The following is a 22,737-nucleotide window of genomic DNA, read 5'->3' as shown; positions in this document are numbered from 1 at the left end:
GACAGGGGTCGAGGTCTGTTTTTTTTAATCAAGGGTGTGATAACTGCTAGCTTAAAAGATTTAGGCACATAGCCAGTGCTATGATATAATGATTTTTAGAAGGGGTTCGGTAGCTACTGGTAATATCTGTTTAAGGAAAGACGTGGGTAAAGGATCTAGAATGCAGGTTGAAAGTTGAAAGAGGAAATTAGTGAAATTAGATCAGGCTCTTGAAGTGGAGTGAAGCATTCTACGATCTGATCAGAAATAGTTATATTATCTAAAGAATTATCTATCAAATAATTTGGTTTTAAATTAATAGTCTGAATTTTTTTGCCTGATATTGGCAATTTTTTCATTGAAAAAATTCATGAAGTCATTGCTGCTACATATAGATGGTGTGCGCTTTTCTACAGTGGTTTTACTCCTATTTAGTTTTGCTACAGTACTAAATAAAAATTTAGGATTGTTTTTGTTATCTTCAATTAGGGCAGAGAGATACGATGATCTAGCAGTACTAAGAGACTTTTTGCATCTCAGAAGGCTTTACTTCCATGCTAACTGAAATACTGCCAATTTAGTTTGACGCCATTTACAGATGGATACATGGCTGCATACTCTTTTCTATTTATCATCACCAGTGCCTGTTAATCTGGCAAAACAGGTCAGTACATAGCCAAATAACAAACTGATCTTTTAGCCAGGAGACTGCAGATCTCAGTGAAAAACCTGACTGTGATCATACATTTAAAGCATGTCATTTGTCCTTGCTGTGTATTTTATATATCCACTTGTTTATTTATAGAATTTATGGGTACTATCAGCTAAATGAAATGTTTGGAAATGTGTATTTATGTAGAGAATTGTATATTATCATGTTCTATATAACCCTTTTATTTGCATGGTAGCATGTATTTGTAAGCTTCAATATACTTCCAGCTATTCCTTTCTGCTTAATCAGAAAGAGCCCCCTTTCCTAACCTTCAAATGATTGTAATTGCTGTATTACATCCACGAAACGAGTTGGTGGATATTTACTTGAGGTTGCCAGAATCCTGGTGATTACACCATGTATGCTTTCGTTGTTCATGATAAATGATAAATCAATATGAAATTGCCTGTTCTTATACGTTCTAGTAACAGTTCATTGACAGTGACTTGTATGGCTGGTGCTACACATAATATATTACTTAAAAGAATCTTAGTACAGAAGAGATTGGGTTTACTCATTTTTTGGCAAAATGGCAAGCTCCATTTTTGGTTGCCTTATTAATTTCCAAAGAGAAAGAAATAGAAGCTGGTGTGGGAGCTAAAATAGCTGCTAAAATATAAATGATAATGAGAACTTGTTTCATATGGCTTGTTACCAATCAAGAGTTTGCCACACACAGATAAAAGGTGGGGACAGGTATTATATTTTAGTATATTCTTTAAAAAGAAATATACAAAAGCTAAAATAATAAAAAATTAAAAATTAAAGTTATGTACTTGAAAAATAAAAAAAATTCACAGTGCCATAGCAGCAGTACCATGGTATAATTTAAAAAAAAAAAAAAAAAAACAGTCTTGGTTGCTATGAACACAACTTATTCCAAAGTAACACACTAGGCAGGAACACATCCTGGATGAGATGCCAATTCATCACAGGGCACCACACAAACAATGACACTCTTATACGAAGTTATAGGTTTTATGGACATATAAACCTTAAAACATATAACAGAGACATGGAACATGGAACATCCAACTACAACATGCATTTTTATATTAGACAAACCACACAGACCAAAGTAAAAAAAGAAACTGAGTTAAAGAACAAGCAATAGGTAGAAAGTAAAATATAGAATTTGTCTCTATAATTATTTGACAACAATTGCAATTGCCTTCTGAATGAAGGACTTCGAGATTTTACTGAGTTTCAGGATCTGTGTAATATACAAGACAGCCAAAAAAAATCAACACAACAGCCAAGGTTAAGGTTTGATATTGGGGGGATTCTGATGACGTTTGGAAGGCTGACGTGTAGCTGGGGGTGCTGTTGGGTGTCTCTGGCGGTGTCTCCCTGCTGATATATTTACATGCATGTTGTTGTTATTGCCAATCTGTACTCCTGTGACATTGGATAAACAGATGCTCACATTACCTGGAAGGAAGAAGAGAGGAGAAAAAGGAAATCTGTAATTTTCTGACTTAGTGTTATTGGTTCCTCTTTATTTCAAGAGATGAAATAATGAAATATAGTTTGTCACTCCACAAGTTGGAGTAACACTTACTTGGAGTTGAGAATTGCCGCTGACAGGAGAGAATAAAAGGTTTCAGATTACCAATGTGTAATATTTGTATGACAGCATATAAATCAATTGTAAATAAGAGTTCTTTCCAAACCTGCATATTTGGAGGCTTACAGCTGGGGGTTGGAGCTCTTGTAGCTGGCCTACAGTACATTCCTGGAAATGTTGGATAACATAAATCAAAATTAATCCAGCACAAGAAGACAAAAAAGCAGTAGAATACAACTCTGTAATAGTTGTAGATTAAACATCCCAGCACACAAGTTTGGAGAAAACAACAGGAGTCATGAGTTAATCTTGGCAATTGCCACCTGACACAGACTTGCATGGAATTTATTTTATTTCATGATATTAAATGTAAAATTTGATTTATTTATTTATCACATTAGCTTGAACAGCTTCAACTCAGCCATTCACCAGATTTGAGTTATCCACTTTGAAGTAGCACCCATAAGTACAAGTATTCTGTTTTATGTCAACAGTGACAGTTGAAAACAGGAACAAATGATATCAAAACGTTTAAGTCAGCAGCAGATCAGTAGGACAATCAGTAGGATTAACAACTTTCTGTTATGCCATGAGAGAGCCATATTTACACTTTAATTTTTAGAAACCAGATATTTTTTCCCCAGAAGAGGTTTAAACCATTTCTGAACTGAGTCTGTGCCACATTTGGACCTGCACCTGCTTAGGGCAAGACATAACAATACTATTTATTATACCGTTGCTTTGGCATAGGTCCATAAAATGGATTAATTGAAATACTGGACCACTGTGCACAAAGACATGGGCCAATCTGCTATGCAAATCCAGACAGGATGCAACAATTTAGTGCAATGAACATTTGTTGTCTGCAATCAATAGCCTGATTCACATTACCTGCTCCGTTGGGTATAGAGCTGGGTCCAGTTTCCTGAAAAAGGCAGTTTTAATAGTGTACACGTTCATTTGAAGGGGTTTGTCTAAAGATATATTTTATTTAAAATATTGTTAACATTACACAACACATATAATAATACTTTTCTGAAGTTGTTTAGAAATGAACACCTGCGTAGGAGTTGCCTGAGTCTTCATAGTAGGCTCAGTATGTTGTTTCAGTCCCACTGGACAAAAATATGAAAAATACTGTTAATGGATAGAATTAAGAAATGGAGGGTTTATGCACTAAACTGGGGAAAAATCCTTATTTAAAAAAATCTGTTTCACTCCAATGATCAGATATAATATTTTCCATTTTGGAGATATTAAGACTTTCTAACTTATTGTGACTTTAAAGAATATCATAGCACACGGGGAAAAACAAAACAAAAGATGATTTCATTTCTTATAATAAATAATAATTTAAATAATTTCTAATTACTAAACTAAATGATGTACAGAAAGTGTGATCAAATCTTATAATCAATAATATTAATATAAACCAAGAACAATGTAAAATTTCACAAGCCACAAATCAATTACAGCCCATTAAAAGTTAGGAACATGAATGTATAGAATAAGATGTACCATTCTTTGTCTGAGATTTCCAGAGTGGGGCAGAACTGGAACTGCTTTTGTCTTTACTGTCCTATAAGGAAGAAATAAGAAAAGCAGAATATAATGAATAAGTTAATATTAAGTAATAAGTAATATTACACAATATTTAAAGATCATGAGGAATAAATGCAGTACACAATGAAATTAACTATATAAACTAATTAATTTCAGATTGATGAGGAAAAATTTTGTGGTATAATAATTTAACTGTAACTGCAAAGTTTAGTACCAGCTGTTTTAGAATGGTGTGAACAGCATCAGGAACATGTTGTCTGTGTAACCCGTACACATTCTTTGTGACCTCAGTACAATCTGAAAATAATATGGAATGAATACATGAAAAGCAAATCAGTCAGAAATGCATTCGAAGAAAGCTCTAAAAAGAAAAATCCTATATCAGTATTTTGTATGTTAGGATGCATGAATGCAGATCCATTCTACTGTTTTCAAATAAGAACGATTCAGACACACACTCAGATTAATGCTGTGAATTTCTACAAAATTCCTTCTCCAAAGAAGACAAACTTGCAAAATATTTTGCAAGTCACCGTCAGCCATTTGCTTGACAAGATGGGATGGTTAAACCTGGTTGTGCTGAATTCAGTGAAAAATATTCATTCACTGCGTAAATTGCCATGTAAACATTGACACTATGACAGTAACTGACTTTAATGCCCTCTAGTACAAAAAGTTAATGGAGGTGGAAGATAAGAGGTGCACACTAACACATAGGGGCTCACCAATAAAGTTGGGTCTCATGTTGGGCTCAGGGTTCCAACAGCGCTTCATCAGCTCAATCACATTGCTGAGTCCATCTGCCTGACTGATGTCTAGAGATGTCAGATCAGGCCTGTCACCTTCACGGACACGAAACCGCAAATAACTAGAGATTTGAGCTGGTAGAGAAGTGAAAGGACAGAGAGAATGAGACAGCGAGACTGTAAGGGAGCAAATAAAGACCTTTGTAATTGATTTGCAGTTTGAGAAAGCACTGCAGACTCACAGGGGTATGGCTGCTTTCCAGTGATAACTGACCACAACAGTATGCCGTAGCTAAGACAACATTTGGAAAGAGATCAATGTCATTAAAAGCACAGAACGTGTAACCCTCTCAAGGTTAGTCACAAAGATTATATCAAACAGTCTTTTTACCTGTAAACATCAGAGGAAAAATTAGGAACATATGGTGTTGACAGAAATGCCTCTGGGGGCATGTAGCTTGTGGTCCCAGCAGCCTCCTCATCTTTCTCTTCTGATACTTTGGAAAAACTTTTAGCTATTTTGGCCAGACCAAAATCTGTGAGCTGGAGTGAAAAAGACATATAAACAGAGGGACTACTGAGAGGTGTCAGACTCATTTTAGCTCCTTAACCAGTTGGTTATAGCAATCAGTAAAGTTTGTCTGACCTTGGCATTGAGACTGTCATCAAGTAGCACATTGCTGGGTTTCAGGTCCAGGTGCAGAATAGGTGGATTCAGCTGGTGGAGAAAGTTCATTCCCAGGGCAATCTGGTTAATAATTCGGAAGGCAAGCGGCCATAGTGGGGGTCCTTTTAAAACCTCCTGGAGGTCTGCCAGAGATCCTCTCTCCATGTATTCCATGACTAAACCCACTTTAATGGCAGACCTGTCTCCTTGAGCTTGACTTTTGTAAACACCCAGAATTCTCAACACGTTGGGGTTCCCACCATGACGCATCAAGTCTGCCTCTCGGAGGAGACAGCCGGTGCTAGGGAAAAAAACAGGCAAGGGATAACATGCCCTATTTATGGCTATATGCTGGGGTTGTTTGGCAGGTTCACCTAGATATTTGTGTAATTTTGTATGTATACTCTTACTAATTGATACTAATTGGATAGTTTTTGTTTTTAAAATGAATCACAGAACATAAGATGTTAAAATTAAACATTAGGACATGACAAAAATCCTCTCAGAGAGGCAGGAATAGACAGTCAGGTACAAAACATGCAGAACAATGGAAAGCCGTGTTAATTAACATGTATTTTTCTCTACCTTAACCTCCATGCATCAGTTAAAAGGGACCACCATATACTCGCCAATGTCCAAACTATTTTACATGTTGCACCTTTAGCAAAATAGTGGCACTGACATATTTGTGTTGTGCTGGTATGAGTGTACCTGGAACAGCAGGGTCATTGGGATGTTAAAACACCTCAATGCCACTGGTGGCTTGAGAACAGGCCAAATATGACACTTGGTGTTAAATTGACTGCTCTTTATTTTTTATTTAGATATGTTAGTTGTTTTCATTTATTTCATGTAAGTATTAATCAAAAGCAAAGCTGGCAGTCCTACGAAGCAATAGGTCATAACCATGAGACACATATTGTATATTTACCTATCATGTAATAACTTTATGGCAACATCCAGTCCCCATTTTTTATGTCTTGCCCTATGGATCTCTCCAAATCCACCACAGCCAATCTGCTCCCAGGTCTCCAGACAGTCATCATAAACGAAAGTGGGCGGAAAGCAGCTGGGCAGGTCCATGTATCTGTATTCATATAAAACATACTTTTAAAACATCATTTCCTAGTGTTGCAATCTCAGAAACTTTGGTGCTAGGTCTGGAAATGCTTGAGCATCACTAAGAATCTTTATTTAAAAAAGGGGCCTAGAAAAATATCTAGTAAATATTTCATCACAGCTGCTAGTTATTCGAGTTGAAAGAGGATTCGTGAGACCGAACTAAACTACATTCGCAAAAATCCAAAGACCAATAACTGATCACCATTGTTTCACTGAGCACCACTGTTTATCCATTAACATTAATCCTTCCAAAACCACTCTCTTTCATGTTTATTTCCTACTTCATTTTGTTTGCTTTTTCATGTCTACTCTGCAGATAGCTAGAAATGCATTTCCACAAAGTCAATACGTTTCATTTGTGGACATACTTACATATACAGAGAATCAAATATCTATACTTCTTAATTTCTTGTATAAATTGTACATAAATAGTTTTGTGGTGTCAAAATCGTATATAAATACTTTTTGTGGTGTTTTTTTCTACAAAAAAAAAAAAAAAAAAAGAAGTCACCATTTTCTATTCTGATTAAAACTATATTCTAATCTAATCTACTCTAGGCTGATGTTGTCTTCGGATGAAGTTTGTAACTGCAGCTTAGAAAAACCCTGAAAAATGTCTTACAATGTAAGACAACGTCTACAAGGAACTCCATATGACGTCATGTCAACGCTATGGTCAAGAGCCAACTGCCATTTTAAATGAGAAAACCTTGTTTCTTCTTCTAACATCAGGCTTTCATGTTTTTGGTATACATTTGTTTTTGTGCCAATAATCATGACCGCGCTAAGATTGCGCAGATTGATTTATGACGCCATAACAAAGCTGCTATTACGATAAATTGCTTGAGTTTACGCCAAGAAAGATTTGTTATATAGCCAACATCGTTGAACAAGTTCAACTCACCATATACTAGCACTCAGTAAAGCTGTTCGTGGAGACTCAAAGCGCGCAAGATCATCGCAAAGCGGCTGCTGTGTTGGTGCAATTGAACATGCTGAAATGGCGACGTTCGACAACACACAGCGACCATATATGTGCATTTCTTTCACTTCCTCATATGAAGAGAGGGAAGAAAAGGTGCAGTGCCAAAGACCGTCTTCAGAGGGCTGTCTGACACGCCTAATCTACCTGCTTAACAGAAAAACAATGCCCTTTGCATACAAGGGGATTTTATTTTAAAATGTCACCTAGAATAAAATGTCTCGTTTAAAACCATCAAGACAGGGGAACTGTTACAAAGTTGTGTTGTTATTTGCAAAATAAATAAATAAATAACGTTAGCTGTATATCAAAATAACGCATGCTTTAAAAAAAAAAAAAAACCCGGAGCTTCCGAACGCACGCATTCCGCGCATCCTGCCTCGTGCCGTTTCTGTTAACCTAAAGCGGAAATTTTGGTGTGACGTCACTGGAATTTCCCACATAACCTATCTACAATATGTGCGCAGCGGATTTGCAACAGGTTGCCTGCTTCCTTTCTGAGGAGGCTATCGACCTTGTTATAGTCCTGTGGTTAAATCGTGGTCCAGCAATAAGAGTCTCGAAGTATCAGAATATCAAAGGTAGCTTAAGGAAGACATCCTTCGGGCGACATCACATACATGCATTACGGTAGTTAGTGCAAACACGCCTACTCTGTATTTCCCCAAGTTTCACTTTATCAACAACAACAGGCTGCGCACATACTGAGGACTCTTTTTTTTTTTAGACGCAAGCAATCAAAGAGTTATAAAAAAAAAAACCGTTCTGTATTTAAAACAATGGTAACAATGTTTTTTTAGCAATATTAACATCTTCGGTAAGAATTAGACGCTGAACCCTGGACCAATATCGCCTTTTAAATAATTCCGGAAGACAGAATCTAGATCTAGATATGCTGTAATCGAAACCTAAACCTGGAAACCAAAAGGTGAAAGGTGCGCTTTAAACTCCTGAAAAGTGGCCATGGTAAATAAAAAAAAAAAAAAAATTCTTAAATAACATTGAATGCTTAAGAATTGTTTTTATTCTTATATTTTCCCGTAACTTTCTTGGATAGATTGTGCATCTGTAACCTTTCCTTTTTCTATGATCACACAAAAACTGAAGATGAAAGTCATGTAACTGTCATTCAGAATGTCTATTTTATCTGTCTAAGCAGAAACCAGGCTTATCTATTTATATTGTTCATAATATGTAAGGTAGTTGTCCACATGCCAGGATGGTGTGCTGAAAGAAAGTCAATGATGTAACATATGAACTGACATCTTGCACTCTTGATAAAAAAATCTTCCTGACCATTTTTCTAACCAATTCATTAAATATTCTTCTACACACGCGCATGATGAATGTCTTTTCAGACATAGGTTATTTCCCATAAGTATGGAGAATTACTACACCCTTGTCTAGTAAGTGCAAGCATCACCCTTGTCTGTTAACTATATTAAGTTGATTTTTCATATAATGCAACTGAACTTTTTGACATATATTTGTGATTTCTGTCTGTTTCTCTCTCCCCTATATGCACAAATGTACATACAGACAAGTACATCATAACTATTACCTGCACTTCAACCACATTATGGCTCTCTCAGCCATCCCAGAATGGAGGGATAAGATGGTAGGAGAGCAGCAAGTAGAGGATGAGTTTACCTGCCCAGGTGTGTTGCAGGGCTCTTTGCTATCCCTGAAACCCACAGTGGAGCGAGTGTTTGCTTTGACTTTGAGAATTGGTGGGGAAGACGACTCATATAGCTCTCAGGATGGACAAATTTGGCTACAACTTAAGGGAAGAAAACAAGAAGTTGAGGCAGCAAAAGTGAGTTTGTTTTCTTACACATATTAGTGTGGTTTCTTAAAGTAACTAAAGCATAGTTTTGCCTTATTATATGTCTTGTTGTGTTTCTTTTTTGTCAGCTTTTTATAAAAGGTTTTGTGAACCAGGAGGCTCAAAAGGAAGTTCAATATCCACCTGTCCTTCAGTGTGTGTTCTGCGGTGCCAAGGGGTTGTTTATTGACTGCCTGGTTAGAAATACCTCAGCGCATATAGTGGTAAGTAGGATTAGAATGGTGAAGTGGCTCTGCTTTGTCTTTTTTACTATTAGTATTTACTATTAGAGTATTAGTAACCCCATTTATGTTTGGGTTAACTTTCCTCAGGTTGGCTCAGTAGGTTGTCTTCTCATCTTTGGGCTGGCTGAGTCTGTTGTGAGGGCCTACTCTCTTGTCATAGACCTGGTAGACAAGTACAGTTCTAGCCAAGTGCAACCCTCTGAGGCAAAAAATGAGTCCATGGATTCTCGTCGGGCCTTCAAATCCCTGGTGGAAAGACTGGAGGACAGTCACACTCTAGAACTGTTGGTCCTGCCAGTGACCGTTAAAGAAGTTCTTCTGGACTTAGTTAAGCAGTCAGGACTAGAGCCAAACACTTTGGACAGTGGTGTAATTTCAGCTGGAGCCACATATCCTCTAAACCTTCAGGATAGGATGGACAGACTGATGCTAAGAGAATCTAAGGAGGGCCAGAACCATGACATTTTACAGACTGCCACCATTTCGCCCAAAGCAAATGGGACACCTTATTTTAATTTTACAGAGTACAGAATATCAGATACAGGAAAGCAAGTTAATCAAGTAGAGTCTCCTAGTCACTTCTTCCACTCTTTGGTAGCACCTGGTGCTGCAAGTTCAGATATAAAGAAACAGGACAGAGAAATACAAAAGTGGTCTGAAAGTGTATCCCATAGTATAGAAAAAGAAGGAGAGTCAAATCAGGAGGATCAACAGGGAGAAAACTTGTTGTCCACAGCAAGCAAACAAGAAAATGAACACCTACTTAAATTCTTCACTGCTATGGGCTTCAATGATGAGGTGGTATGCAGGGTTTTAGCACGTACTGGACCCAGAGAACCCTCTGAGGTTCTTGACCTGATCCAGCAAGAGCAAGATAAGGCCATGATCAGGATCGTAAAGCAAGAGGTGAATGGGGCTAAAGAGGCCAAAGCTGAGGATTTTGTCCTTGGTGTGATGAAGAAAGCAGCAGCCAGCTGTGGGTACACAGAGGATAAGGTGACTGAGATTTACAGCAACCTCCCTGAATTGAAACCACATGACCTGATCCTGGAACTACAGAGAAAGGGCATGGGAGAACAAAGTGGAGAGAAAGAGAGCAACATAAAGAAAGCAGAAGAAACAGAGGAACCAAAGAGAAACACACACATTCTTCAAGGAGCCAAAGAAAATCCTTTAATGGAAGAGAAAAAAACTAAGAGAATTAATGAGAAGACTGGAATGACAAATATAGAAATGACTGACAATGATATAAGAGTAAGTTTAGAAGGAGTAAATAAAAAGAAGCAGGACATCCAAGCACGTGGAAGAGGAAGGTCAAGTGTAGGAATGAGGTTGCCAGCACACTTAACAGAGCCAGACTTGGCAAGCACTAAACCAGATATTTTTTCATCTTCTCAAAATCAGCCCCCATTCCATACCATTTCAACTTCTGTTTGTGGGCCACCTCAGCCTACTTACCATTCTCCACTGCACACCAACATCTCAGAAGAAAAAAATGCACCAGTAGAGCAATCTTTCCTCAGGCCTAAGCACAAACCTCAATCAAGCAAACCAGGAGCAGTCATAACCGGACAGCAACGCTTCTTGGAAGGCTTACAGACACCATTTGTCCTCCAGCTGAAGGATGACCAGGCTGACCCTGGGCTGCGGCAGATCATTATTGATGGAAGCAATGTTGCCATGACGTAAGAAAAGAGTTAAGATGGAAAGTAGTTTAAACAAGCAATTTAGCTTAAGAAAAAGGATAAAGTAAAGACAGTAAAGTGGAACAGATTTGACCAAAAATCACAGACAAACCTAATGACAAATTTTAAGTTGTGAATAGGTTTTTAGTCAATGCTTTTGTCTACCTTGTACATCATAACATTTGACATAACTTAAATGATAGGGTAAATGTCTCCTATCACTATTACATATTTATTCCACTAGCAACATTCAGTCACTACCTAAAAACATGGCACCAGGCCTCAATAATTTTTGCAAGATGTATAAAAGGAGAAGACATGATGCAGATTATATAACACTGCATCATATGGGGTATCATTATGAATATTGATTCTATATTGTACCTGTCCCAAGGCATGGTTTGGGTATATTTTTCTCCTGTCGAGGCATTGCGCTGGCTGTGGAATACTTCTGGAACCAAGGCCATCGCAAAATCACAGCACTTGTTCCCCAGTGGAGGCAGAAGAAAGACCCAAAGATAAAAGGTAATTACTATGAAATTTATGCATACGTCTATTAAGACTTTATCAGGTTAGCTTGTCTGTATTCATAACATATTCTCTTTTAAAGAGCAGCACTTTATGGCACAACTGCAGGATCTTGGTCTCCTCTCATTTACACCATCTAGAGAGTTTAAAGGACAGAGGATAAATTCCTATGATGACAGGTATATCCACAGATTACTGTTCCTAATTTTGACCTCTTTCTAAACGATGTTCAGGTTGTCAACTTACTGATGTTAGAATATTGTTTCCTTATAAGATATTCACTTTTATAACTTTTAAGTGGTAAGATATGAACCTTACAGTTATTTCTGCCACTATATAAAATATTGCAGGCAGGTACTGTACAATTAAAAATGCTTTAGTAATTAAAAAAATCTCTAGTTGAGACCAGTTATAAACGAAGGCTGAGTAACTGTCAGGGCCAGACCATGCTGACAGTGATGGTGTTTCTACATCAGATTTTGTTTTCCACAAAGTTGTCCAGTGTTGTGATCCACAGCATTGTGAGTTTAAATCTAAATACAGATACAGACAGCAGCACTTGTCAGTGTAATCATAAAAACATTTACATTACATTTTTGTAAGACTTTTGCTGTTTTTCCTGATACCATACTAAACTATATGCATAATATGCTTTTAGATTTATGCTACATCTTGCAAGGCAGACAGATGGAGTGATTGTAACAAATGACAACATGAGAGACCTTGTGGATGAATCATTTGGATGGAAAGAAATAATCAAGACAAGGTGAACTAGAGCTTTTAAGGGCCAAAGACTTAAAAATAGATTGGCCCTTGTGGTAGTTGTTATAGGGATATGGGAATATCTGGCATTTTTTTAGCATTCATCTTTTGTTTTACCCTGTGAATCAATTATATTATTTATTTTTAATTGTAACACTTGATTTTATGGCACTTGAGCTACCACATGTATGTTGATGATGATTATAATAATAATAATAATAATAATAATAATAATAATAATAATAATAATTATTATTATTATTATTATTATTATTATTATTAGGCAGGAACATGTAAAGTGCCAGACTGTATATTAACTCACTATTAAACAAAAAAACAAAATAAAAAAAGTAACAATTCTGTAATAACAATATTGTAAATATTCATTAATGTCTGTGTGAAATACAAATAGTTCTAATAGAAATATTTAACAATGTCTCTGCAGATTGCTCCAGTACGTGTTTGCTGGGGACCTCTTTATGGTGCCGGATGATCCTCTAGGCCGAAGTGGACCTCATATTAAGGACTTCTTACGGTCACAAAACAGGTTTGTGTAGATGTATAGATGTACAGCTGCATGCATACATTCAAACATATCATTACTGATTAGTGATGATTAGTGGAAGTCTAACACATACATACATACACACATACATACATACATACACACATACATACATACATACATACATACATACACACAAGCAGTGTCACACTCTTGTTATCTTTATTCAGGCCCCCTGTTCCAGGCAATCACACATTTGCTGGTACGGCCTCAAATTTCCCCCAACTTGCCTCTCAGCCCAGACCTCAGACAGAAGTGCTGAACTACCGTGAACGGACACCTGGGGGCATCAGTAGACCTCAAGGGGCAGTCAGAGGTCATTCCCAGAGCAGAAAGGAGAGGTCAGCAGAGGAGACACTTAGGTTGAAGCAGGATTTGCTGCAGATTTTTCCAGGGCAGGAGAGTGTGATCATAATGACCCTACAGTGCTACCCAGGTGATACAGATATTAACCGACTGTCATATTACATTCTGGAACAAGTAAGTTCAGAGGAGTAGACTTTGATATGAGAGAAACTGGCTCAAAAATATAAAACTTTGAAAGCAGACTATGCGTAAATCTATGGGCTTGTATTCACAAAGTGTTTAAAAATAACAAGGAAAGCCAGAAACTCTTGATATTAAAACATAAAAACTATCAGTCCTTAAATTTTAGATGTGAAGTGTTAGTTATTTGCAGTGCTACAAAAAATGTTCATTGGCTTGGAATTTGATCTGTTTCATCTGTTGCTAAAAAAGTTCAGAAAATACAGTAGGTATATTTTGGACCAGCTCTGTGTAAACATAATCCTCATTTAGTCTTGTGCATTCCTATTTAAAATGATTTACTGATCAAAACAGCGATTCCTTCATTTTTTCATATCAGATATTTACATAAATTACTCTTTCTTTTGATTTTGCAATGCTGCATATTGTGGTCATTTTAATTGAATTGAACATTTTAATTGATGCAATTTTACCAAATAATATGGTGTCACTGGCTATATTATCTTGTAAAATATCAATTTCATAATGAATTTTGTGAATTGTGAATGATTTTGAAAATCTGACAATAAATTCTTTTTCATCAGGAATGTTGGAATATCTGTGTACCAAATATGTTGTGTGTTAAATTGGTGGGTATCCAAAGCATCATGGGCCAAGTAGTCATTATCTGTGCTCTCTTATATATCTGTCAAAAAGCTGTTAATTTTGTTATTGCTAGTAAGCAGAATACAATTTAAAAAAATCATTTATATGTGGTAACATTTTTAAGACACTTAATTCATAAAGCACAAAGCCTTATTTGTTTTACACTGTCCTTTAAGCAATATTAGAGATTTAGTGCATTAATTATCCAGCAATGTGGTAGAGAAGGTGTTCCCTTTCAAATGTCATGAATTGATGCTATGGGAATGCCGTTGTGAAAACGGTGTCTGAAGCATGTGTGAACACATGCCAGTTTCATTGGCTGATAGAGGTCAGGTAACATCAGCGCACACCAACAAGACCATAAAAGGACATCTACATCACATATCCCCAGCATCTTTGTCTTCAGGAAGCCATTTGTCTGTCTGTGTGAATTGTCTGTCTGTTTTGTTCATTAAAAATTGATTTAGAAGATCTGTTGCCATGCCCTGCTTTTTAATAGAGGACAAATTTCACACTCTGGTTTGTTTCTTTGGGAGCAGATTATGCACAGTTAGAATAGTTGCCAATCTTAATTTAGATGAGCAAGAAAAGGTCATCCACTCTCAGCTTGAGGACCACTTCTTGACATCAGGCTGCATGTTACCTCCTCGTCCTAATCTCCCATTGTTCCAGGACCCTCACACTGAGGTGTTGAATCCAGCTTCCACTTTCCTGCCACATCTAATTATTCAGGTGTTGTAGGGCTTATTGAACATGGGTATGGAGCACTGCCAAGGGTGGAAGAGACACTGTCCCTCTCTCCCCCTCATCATCAGTGTCTTGGAGAAAACTCATTTTGCCTTCTAGTCTGGGGCTACCTCTGGAGTGAGTCCCTACACACCATGGCAGTTTTGCAGGTCTACCAGGTTGACCTGCTGAGGGACCTGATCAGGGCAAGAGATTAGACCCCTTAGGTGGTTGCAGTGCACTGGATTCAGGTAGTGCTGTTTGCACCATGATAGAAAGAACCTTACTTGTGACTTAAACTGTATCAACTGAATATAAAGACTTTTGATCATTATTAAATGATCAAAGCATAGTAAGAAAAGTAGATCATGGAAAAAAAGAAAATTAAATGCATTTAAATGCATCCATAGATCATTTGTTGTGAAATAAAAAAGAATAAAAATAATAATTCTGAATTATCATCAATTTCTCTATTTAAATTTCAATTTTTCTTTCTTAACAGTAAAACAGGAAATGTTAAAAAATATTTTAAAAAGGCATATCTGTCCAGCCAGGAGAGATATTACAATGTGAACAGGGAACACCAAGGAGTAAATTGCAAATTGACATCAGAAAGACATCATGAACACAAAATGTTAAGGCATTATTGGACTTTACCTCTTAGAAGAATGAGTCCACATTGCCTTTACTGAAGGTTTCAAAGATTAATTTGCTACTCCATTGAGTATTTGCTTTGCTTAAATGCTTTGCATTCTCTCTCTCTCTCTCTCTCTCTCTCTCTCTCTTTCTCTATCTCTATCTTGGTAAAGAATTTCCTTACTACTGTACCCTGTCTCTGCCTTTCAAAGTCAAAGTCAAAGTCAAAGAAGCTTTATTGTCACGTCAACCATATATAGCTGATGCAGTACACAGTGAAGTGAAACAACGTTCCTCCTAGACCAAAGGTGCTACACATAACAAAGACAAACACAGAGCTAAACATAGAGATAAAACTAAACTATACTTAAGGTGCAATCTTTAGTAAATAAAAAAAAAACTAGACATACAACAGAAGTGCACAGAATTACAAGACAAGACAGTGCAGACAAACAACATATAGACCGACTCTGTGCAAAAGAATAGTGTTGACAGTGAGTGCAAATATTAAAGTTAACATGTAAACAGGATCAATATAAAGTGTAAAGTGTAATGTAAAGTGACATATGCATGCAAACAGGACAATTTGTGTGTGTGTGAGTCTGTGTCCAGCACAGTATAGTTCTCTGTTGAAGCAGTTCTCAGTTGTGTGTGTGTCTGTGTCCAGCACAGTTCCCTACAAAGGTTTTAAATTTCAAAGTTTTATGGTTTTTGTCTTAGCTTGATTATTGCTAGTCCCAGTCTTGGACTAGGTTTAAACTCAATAATTATGTATGACAATTTTGGTGTAATAATATATAAATACAGGGAAAACTCTAAATAACAAACCTTTCGTTTAAAATGCTGCCCTGTTACATCATTAAAGCATTTTGTTTGTCAAATGATGCTTAGAGAAGAGTCAATAAAAATTTGCAATTCATGATGTAGCCTATTTTTTATTCACTTACGTAAACCTGAACTCATTTCACCCCTTTAATCTACTCATATCCAGAGTAAAAATTAAAGTGAAATATTTTTTTAATAAGTTAGTTATTCCAATATTTTGTTAAGTTTCATTCAGAGCTTTTGGTGAAATGTGGTTTGGTGGTGCTGCATGTAGTTCTGCATCAGGTTACTGGTTGGGATCCTCCATCATCCTAAAAATGTGCTAGTAGTTGTACTGGTTAGGCTAAATTGGCCATAGGTGTAAGTGATTGGTCCATGTTAGCCTGTCACCGACTGGTATCTCACTCATGGTGTGTTTGTCGGAACTCAGAGCCCCCTCCGAGTGGACATATCACAGGGTGGAATTTTAGATTGTATCTTTTCTCTTAGCTTTCCATAATCTTGCCCAATGAACTCAACAAACTATAAAACTTAGCCAAAATAAAAGAGATCTCAGTCAACAGATGAGAAGAAGCGGGTTTCTTTATTCAGCAATGCAGTCAACAACATGCATATCTGAAGAGAGCAGCTGGTCTCCCAAAAACCCCGAAAAAGTCCCCTCTACTTATACCCCAGGCGCCCCGTGGCACCTCCTTTTCTCTAATTTAAATATTTCCAGCAATTTCCCATTATATTCAGTGTATGGCTACTTTAGTCCCTCCTTCCTTATTTTACATACGTTTCCCAGTTCCCATTATTTTCGTATTTGTCCCAATACCGCCCCTAAATTAATACCATCCTCCCCTTGATGACGCCTTGATTTTCTCCTCCCTAATTCCCCTTATTTTTAGGCTAAGTCACCAATTTTAGAAAAAAATTGGCGCTTACTTATAGGCGCCACTTCCTTATTGACTTCATTTGACCGTCACCTCTCAAAGGTGCTTCCTCGGCTCATCCTGACCTCGCGCGTTGCCCTCCACAACAACGTGTAAGTACCTTGCTCTCTTCCTCTATGTCATGATGATTTTTCCCTCTACTTACTTGATCTAAGTTTTATTTACTATTTTTAAAATAAGCTGTGCCATTAAGCTGCCTCATATCCTTTTTCTCTTTTCATCACTGTTGGTTGCTGGTATTCCAATGCTATTGTCTCCTCTACCCGCCTATCACTGTCATGTCACAGTGACCTGGCCTAATCCCCACACTGTGTTCCTTTTGCCTTAGTACACGCTCTCTTTTGCTAATTACATAGTCACGCAATATGCACTTCACTCATCTTCACTCATCTCTCCCCATTTCCCATTTTTCCTTCCAGCTCAGTCAGCCCGCCGCGCTATCTTCCGGAGAAGTCCCAGGGGTGCTCTGCGACGCTATCGCCAGTATCAGCTATCCTGTCTGGCCATTGAACTTACTGGTTTACTGGAACACCTATCTGAATCCTCTATTCCTGAGTCTCCCTACCTCGCTCACCATATCGTGAGAGATACCGTCTGTCTTGATCAGAGCACCCAATGTCACCCCACAACCTGTGATCAGTCTACTCAGACCTTCTACTGGCACTGGACACGCACCACCTCTCAAGGCGTCCAGACTGAGGATGTCCCTGTTGAGATCTCCTCTAATGATTCTTCCTCTGACTCTTCTTCATCTCCTAATTCCCCTGACATTCCCCAGCTTTCTCCTGAATTTGTGCCTATGCCTTACAGTGTTCATGATATTCCTCAGTCTTCTCCTGACTATTCGCCCCCAATTTCTCCCACTGATTACTCTCCAATTTCTCCTCAGGATCCCGAGATCCCGTCTTCTACAACTGACCCTCCGGTCCCACTGATCCCATTGGATAGGCTGGCTGACTGAGTTGTAACTCCTAATGTTCCAATAAATCTCTCCTCTTTTCTGTTTCTTCAGTCCCAGTGTGGTTATTACGCTAGCATGCTGCCATTAATAATTCTGCATGATTATTATAAAGACTATGATTGCCATAAAGGCTATATCTGATTATTATAGCTATTATTAATCAAAGCTAACTACTTAATCAATGGCTAAATAATTCTTGATAGATACACACTACTCTTAGGCAGAATATTGCTAAGTCAGAGCTTAGAGCATTGAGTACATTTCTTAAGCTACTTTTAAAGCTATGTATATAATTCAAAGCTGGGTATATTATTTTTCTCCGACATGTTCCCATGATCCATCATGACCACCATTAAGCGGATACCAAAAATGAATAACTATCATTCCTGTTTAGCATTTGAATAGAATCTTTAAAAGCAGTTTTCTTCCTTTTCACTTTTGGAGGAATGAGACTTTATAATGCTTTTGAATCCTACTGCAAACCCCTTAACAGTAATTATATCAGTATTTATTTTTTTTTAGTTAAGAACTGCCATATGATTCCTACAATCAGGTACAGGCTTACCAAAGGTCAGTCCAGCCCGCACAAAAACTCTTCAGAAAAACACCATGTTCTAATATTTTTTTTATATATACTTCAATGCCTGTGGTGAGCCAAATAAGAATTTTCTGCCATTGTGTACATGGTGATATCTACTGCAATAACAGTTTTTACAGGTTTGTGAAAAACCCAATGATTAGATCAAATCCATCTAAACACTGTAAATGATTAAATCTTATTTCCTTTATTCAAAGGACTTAACATTGTCAATATCTCAAATTTGCTTATTAAATAGAGTACTGTGCAAAGGTTTTAAACAGGTGTGAAGTAATGGTATAAAGTTAAAATGCTTTCAAAAATATATTTTTTAATTTATAAAATGCAAAGTGAGCAAACAAATGAAAAACCTAAATTAAATCAATATCTGGTGTGACTACCTTTGGCTTCAGACAAGCATATTGCACACTTTGTTTTCCCAAAGTTAGGGATTTTGTAGGATCAGAGTCAGGTGTATGATTAACTTGTTATACCAAGCAGGTTCTAATGATAATCAATTTCATATGTAGGTTGAAACATAGTCATTAACTGAAACAGTGTAGGAAGCTTACAACTGGGAGAGAAAGAGATTAAATCTGCTACTAAGCTGAGGTTGTGGAAGACAGTTTCATGTCACAGTTCATACACCATGGCAAGACTGAGCACAATAACAAGACACAAGGTAGTTATACTGCATCAGCAAGGTCTCTCTCAAGCAAAGATTCCAAAGCACACTGGGGTTTCAAGATGTGCTGTTCAAGCTATTTTGAAGGAGCACAAAGAAACTGGCAATGTTGAGGGCTGAAGACGCAGTGTGCTCAGTCCATTGCTGTTCATTCTGCTGACTCACGACTGTGCAGCAATGCACAGATCCAACCATATCGTCAAGTTCGCCGATGACACGACCGTGGTGGGTCTCATCAGTAAGAACAATGAGTCAGCATACAGAGAGGAGGTGCAACATCTAACAGCCTGCTGCAGAGCCAACAACCTGTCTCTGAACGTCAACAAGACTAAAGAGATGGTTGTTGACTTCAGGAGAGCACAGAGTGACCATTCTCCGCTGTTCATCGACGGATCCTCGGTGGAGATCATCAAGAGCACCAAATTCCTTGGTGTCCATCTGGCGGAGAACTTCACCTGGTCACTCAACACCAGCTCCATCACCAAGAAAGCCCAGCAGCGCCTCTACTTCCTGAGGAGGCTGAGGAAAGCCCATCTCCCTTCCCCCATCCTGACTGTGTTCTACAGAGGGACCATCGAGAGCATCCTAAGCAGCTGCATCACTGCCTGGTTTGGGAACTGCACCGTCTCGGATCGCAAGACCCTTCAGCGGATAATGAGGACAGCTGAAAAGATCATCTGAGTCTCTCTTCCCTCTATCACAGACATTTACACCGCACGCTGCATCCGCAAAGCTAACAGCATTGTGGCTGACCCCACACACCCCTCACACACACTCTTCACCCTCCTGCCATCTGGAAAGAGGTACCGGAGCATTCGGGTCCTCACAACCAGACTGTGTAACAGTTTCTTTCCTCAAGCCATCAGGCTCCTTAACACCCAGGACTGAACTGTTCTACACTCTCACACACACACACACACTCTCACTCAGGACTGAACTGTTCTACACTCTCTCACACACACACACACACACTCTCACTCAGGACTGAACTGTTCTACACTCTCTCACACACACACACTCTCACTCAGGACTGAACTGTTCTACACTCTCACACACACTCTCACTCAGGACTGAACTGTTCTACACTCTCTCACACACACACTCTCACTCAGGACTGAACTGTTCTACACTCTCTCACACACACACACACACTCTCACTCAGGACTGAACTGTACATAACTCTCTGTCTCTTTCACACACATATACACACACACTCTCTCTTGACTATGTGGACATGCACACACAATTTATATTGTTCATTACTTATTGCACTACCTCTACCTGTCATCTGCTGCTATAGTCATATTTATGTTTATTTCTATTTGCACTACCTCAACCGCTGCTGTGTATTTTTGCACAATATTTTTATCTCATATCATTTCATTTTATCTTATTTTATTTCACTTACATTCCATTACACATGTTCTTTTCTTTCTTTTTCGGCACTAAGTGTCCTGTGTTTTTTGTGTTGTCTTTTGTTTTTTGTGTCGTCTATTTATTGTCTTTTGCACTTTATTATTGTCTTGTCTATGCTCTGTTTGCACCTAGCTGCACACTGTGCACTTTACGTGGCTAAGACAAACTTCTGTCCTAGCTCTGTGGTGTTGTTTTTTTTTGTGTTGAACTCTTTGTTGTTGTATGTTTATGTAGCACCAGATCCTGGAGAAACGGTGTTTCATTTCACTATGTACTGCGTCAGCTATAGGTGGTTGGAATGACAATAAAGCTTCTTGAATTTTGAATCTTGAAGTGGTCAGCCATGGAAAAATGCAGTAGATGAAAGACATCAGACATCTTCCCTTCGACATCCGAAGATGTCCAGCTGTGCCATTACCAGAACTGGTAGAAACCAGTGGGACCCAGGAACACCCATCTACTGTCCATAAAATTTTGTCCATAAGTGGACTCCATAAAAGAAGACCACTGCGGCCTAAAATACATACCTCTGACATGGAAATAAGGCTAAGCAACTCAACTATCCACAAAAACATAGGAACTGGGGTGCAGAAAAATAGCAAATATGTGGCCGTACATATTACAGCATAATGGATACTTATCCATTATGCTGTACCATCATGGGTGGTGTCTGATTGGCCGTAAATGTATTCTGCAGCAGGACAACAACCAATGCCATTAAGAACTATCTTCAGGATATAGAAGAACAAGGAGTCCTGAAAGTGATGGTTTGGCCCTTGATCTTAATATCATCAAATCTGTCTGGGATTACATGAAGAGACAGAACGATATGAGGCATCTTATATCCACAGAAGATCTGTGGTTAGTTCTCCAAGATGTTTGGAACAACCTACCTGCTGAGTTCCTTGAAAAACTGTGTGCAAGTGTACCTAGAAAAATTTGGATTTCTCTTCTGTCCATTTACTTTACATTTTGTTAATTAATAAACATAAACTTTTGTTACTTCTAATTTTGAAAGCATTCTTACTTTACAGCATTTTTCACACCTGCCTTAAACTTTTGCATAGTTCTGTATATGCAAACATGTCGGCCCTATGATCCAGTTCTCTATGGTTAGGAATTTATCAGGCTTTGAGCCAACCCTTTATGATTGTACTTATTCAAAAACAATTGATTGTTTTGTGTTGTAATAATAAATTGTAGAAATACAGAAAAAAACTCTTTAACATAATTTCAAACCTTTTGTTTAAAATGTTGCCATGTTACACCTGCCTTGTTTTAAGATATGGTGCAGAGAAAAACATCATCCAAGCATTTGCCTGTCAAATGATGCTTAGAGGAGAGTTAGGACAAATTTTCAATTCAAGGTCAAACAGACACACCTTTGATTCAAGCTACATATTCCTCTACACATGGTAACAGGAATTGAGCCAACCATTTATCATGTTCAGCCATGTTTTAAGTAGCAACCACAGTGATCTTTTTCAAAGTGTTTAAACATTATTTAAACTCGGAATGATTTTCGAAATATTTGACGTCAACTCTGAATAATTATACCAAAGTTTATTTTTGCCATACAACGAAACGGGAAAAGCATTTGACTGCTCATTTTTTTCTCTGATTAATAAGCCTAATTTAATTTTGCATAAATCAATAAACAGTATGCGTATTGTGAATGGAAAATACCCTTCAAACCCGTGTCCGTGAGAGAGCCGGTTACAACATCGGTAAAAAAAAAAAATTATTTAAACACAACCTACACCATTTGAAAGATAATTTTATTAGATTTTCAACATATTTGTTTGAGTACATTTTATTTTACGAATGAAGCAATTCATTTACACCATCAATGGAAATTTTGACCTATTACAATAGGCTTATCAGATATAGTGCAGTT

General features: G+C 37.7%; 2 protein-coding genes across 6 annotated transcripts; one reads left to right on the top strand and one right to left on the bottom strand.

Moving 5' to 3' along the window:
• Positions 1-1,496: 1,496 nt before the first annotated feature.
• On the bottom strand, positions 1,497-7,792 carry ripk3 (receptor-interacting serine-threonine kinase 3). Of its 2 annotated transcripts, XM_058384507.1 has the most exons (13): positions 7,261-7,774; positions 6,166-6,321; positions 5,214-5,535; positions 4,959-5,110; positions 4,810-4,859; positions 4,547-4,702; positions 4,036-4,118; positions 3,777-3,837; positions 3,318-3,373; positions 3,150-3,183; positions 2,365-2,426; positions 2,253-2,271; positions 1,497-2,122 (listed from the first exon to the last, which is right to left on the bottom strand). In XM_058384507.1, the coding sequence occupies exons 2-13, from the start codon at positions 6,315-6,317 to the stop codon at positions 1,953-1,955; spliced, it is 1,317 nt and encodes a 438-aa protein (XP_058240490.1). In that variant the 5' UTR covers positions 6,318-6,321; positions 7,261-7,774; the 3' UTR covers positions 1,497-1,952. The 2 variants fall into 2 exon arrangements, with proteins under 2 accessions (XP_058240490.1, XP_058240491.1); XM_058384508.1 differs by lacking the exons at positions 3,150-3,183; positions 3,318-3,373 and having other exon boundaries at positions 7,261-7,792.
• A 205-nt stretch (positions 7,793-7,997) lies between these two features.
• On the top strand, positions 7,998-14,530 carry LOC131349114 (protein KHNYN-like). 4 transcript variants are annotated; one of them, XM_058384506.1, is made up of 10 exons: positions 7,998-8,266; positions 8,697-8,744; positions 8,878-9,154; positions 9,253-9,387; positions 9,496-11,093; positions 11,488-11,618; positions 11,704-11,800; positions 12,280-12,387; positions 12,829-12,930; positions 13,119-14,530. In XM_058384506.1, the coding sequence occupies exons 3-10, from the start codon at positions 8,918-8,920 to the stop codon at positions 13,444-13,446; spliced, it is 2,736 nt and encodes a 911-aa protein (XP_058240489.1). In that variant the 5' UTR covers positions 7,998-8,266; positions 8,697-8,744; positions 8,878-8,917; the 3' UTR covers positions 13,447-14,530. The 4 variants fall into 4 exon arrangements, with proteins under 4 accessions (XP_058240489.1, XP_058240488.1, XP_058240486.1 ...); XM_058384505.1 differs by having other exon boundaries at positions 7,998-8,273; XM_058384503.1 differs by having other exon boundaries at positions 7,998-8,304.
• The last annotated feature ends 8,207 nt before the right edge of the window (positions 14,531-22,737 follow it).

This window comes from Hemibagrus wyckioides, linkage group LG29, assembly GCF_019097595.1.
Source record: "Hemibagrus wyckioides isolate EC202008001 linkage group LG29, SWU_Hwy_1.0, whole genome shotgun sequence".
In the NCBI taxonomy this organism is placed as follows: Eukaryota; Metazoa; Chordata; class Actinopteri; order Siluriformes; family Bagridae; genus Hemibagrus; species Hemibagrus wyckioides.
This window is presented reverse-complemented; position numbering and strand designations above follow the sequence as displayed.

Coding starts and splice junctions, on each gene's coding strand:
- LOC131349114 (XM_058384506.1), top strand. CDS start 8,918: ATGGCTCTCTCAGCCATCCCAGAATGGAGGGATAAGATGGTAGGAGAG. Junction 11,094..11,487: donor GGAAGCAATGTTGCCATGAC/GTAAGAAAAGAG, acceptor ACCTGTCCCAAG/GCATGGTTTGGGTATATTTT. Junction 11,801..12,279: donor ATAAATTCCTATGATGACAG/GTATATCCACAG, acceptor ATATGCTTTTAG/ATTTATGCTACATCTTGCAA.
- ripk3 (XM_058384507.1), bottom strand. CDS start 6,317: ATGGACCTGCCCAGCTGCTTTCCGCCCACTTTCGTTTATGATGACTGT. Junction 3,184..3,317: donor CTCAGGCAACTCCTACGCAG/GTGTTCATTTCT, acceptor TGCCTTTTTCAG/GAAACTGGACCCAGCTCTAT. Junction 2,427..3,149: donor CTCTATACCCAACGGAGCAG/GTAATGTGAATC, acceptor CAACATTTCCAG/GAATGTACTGTAGGCCAGCT.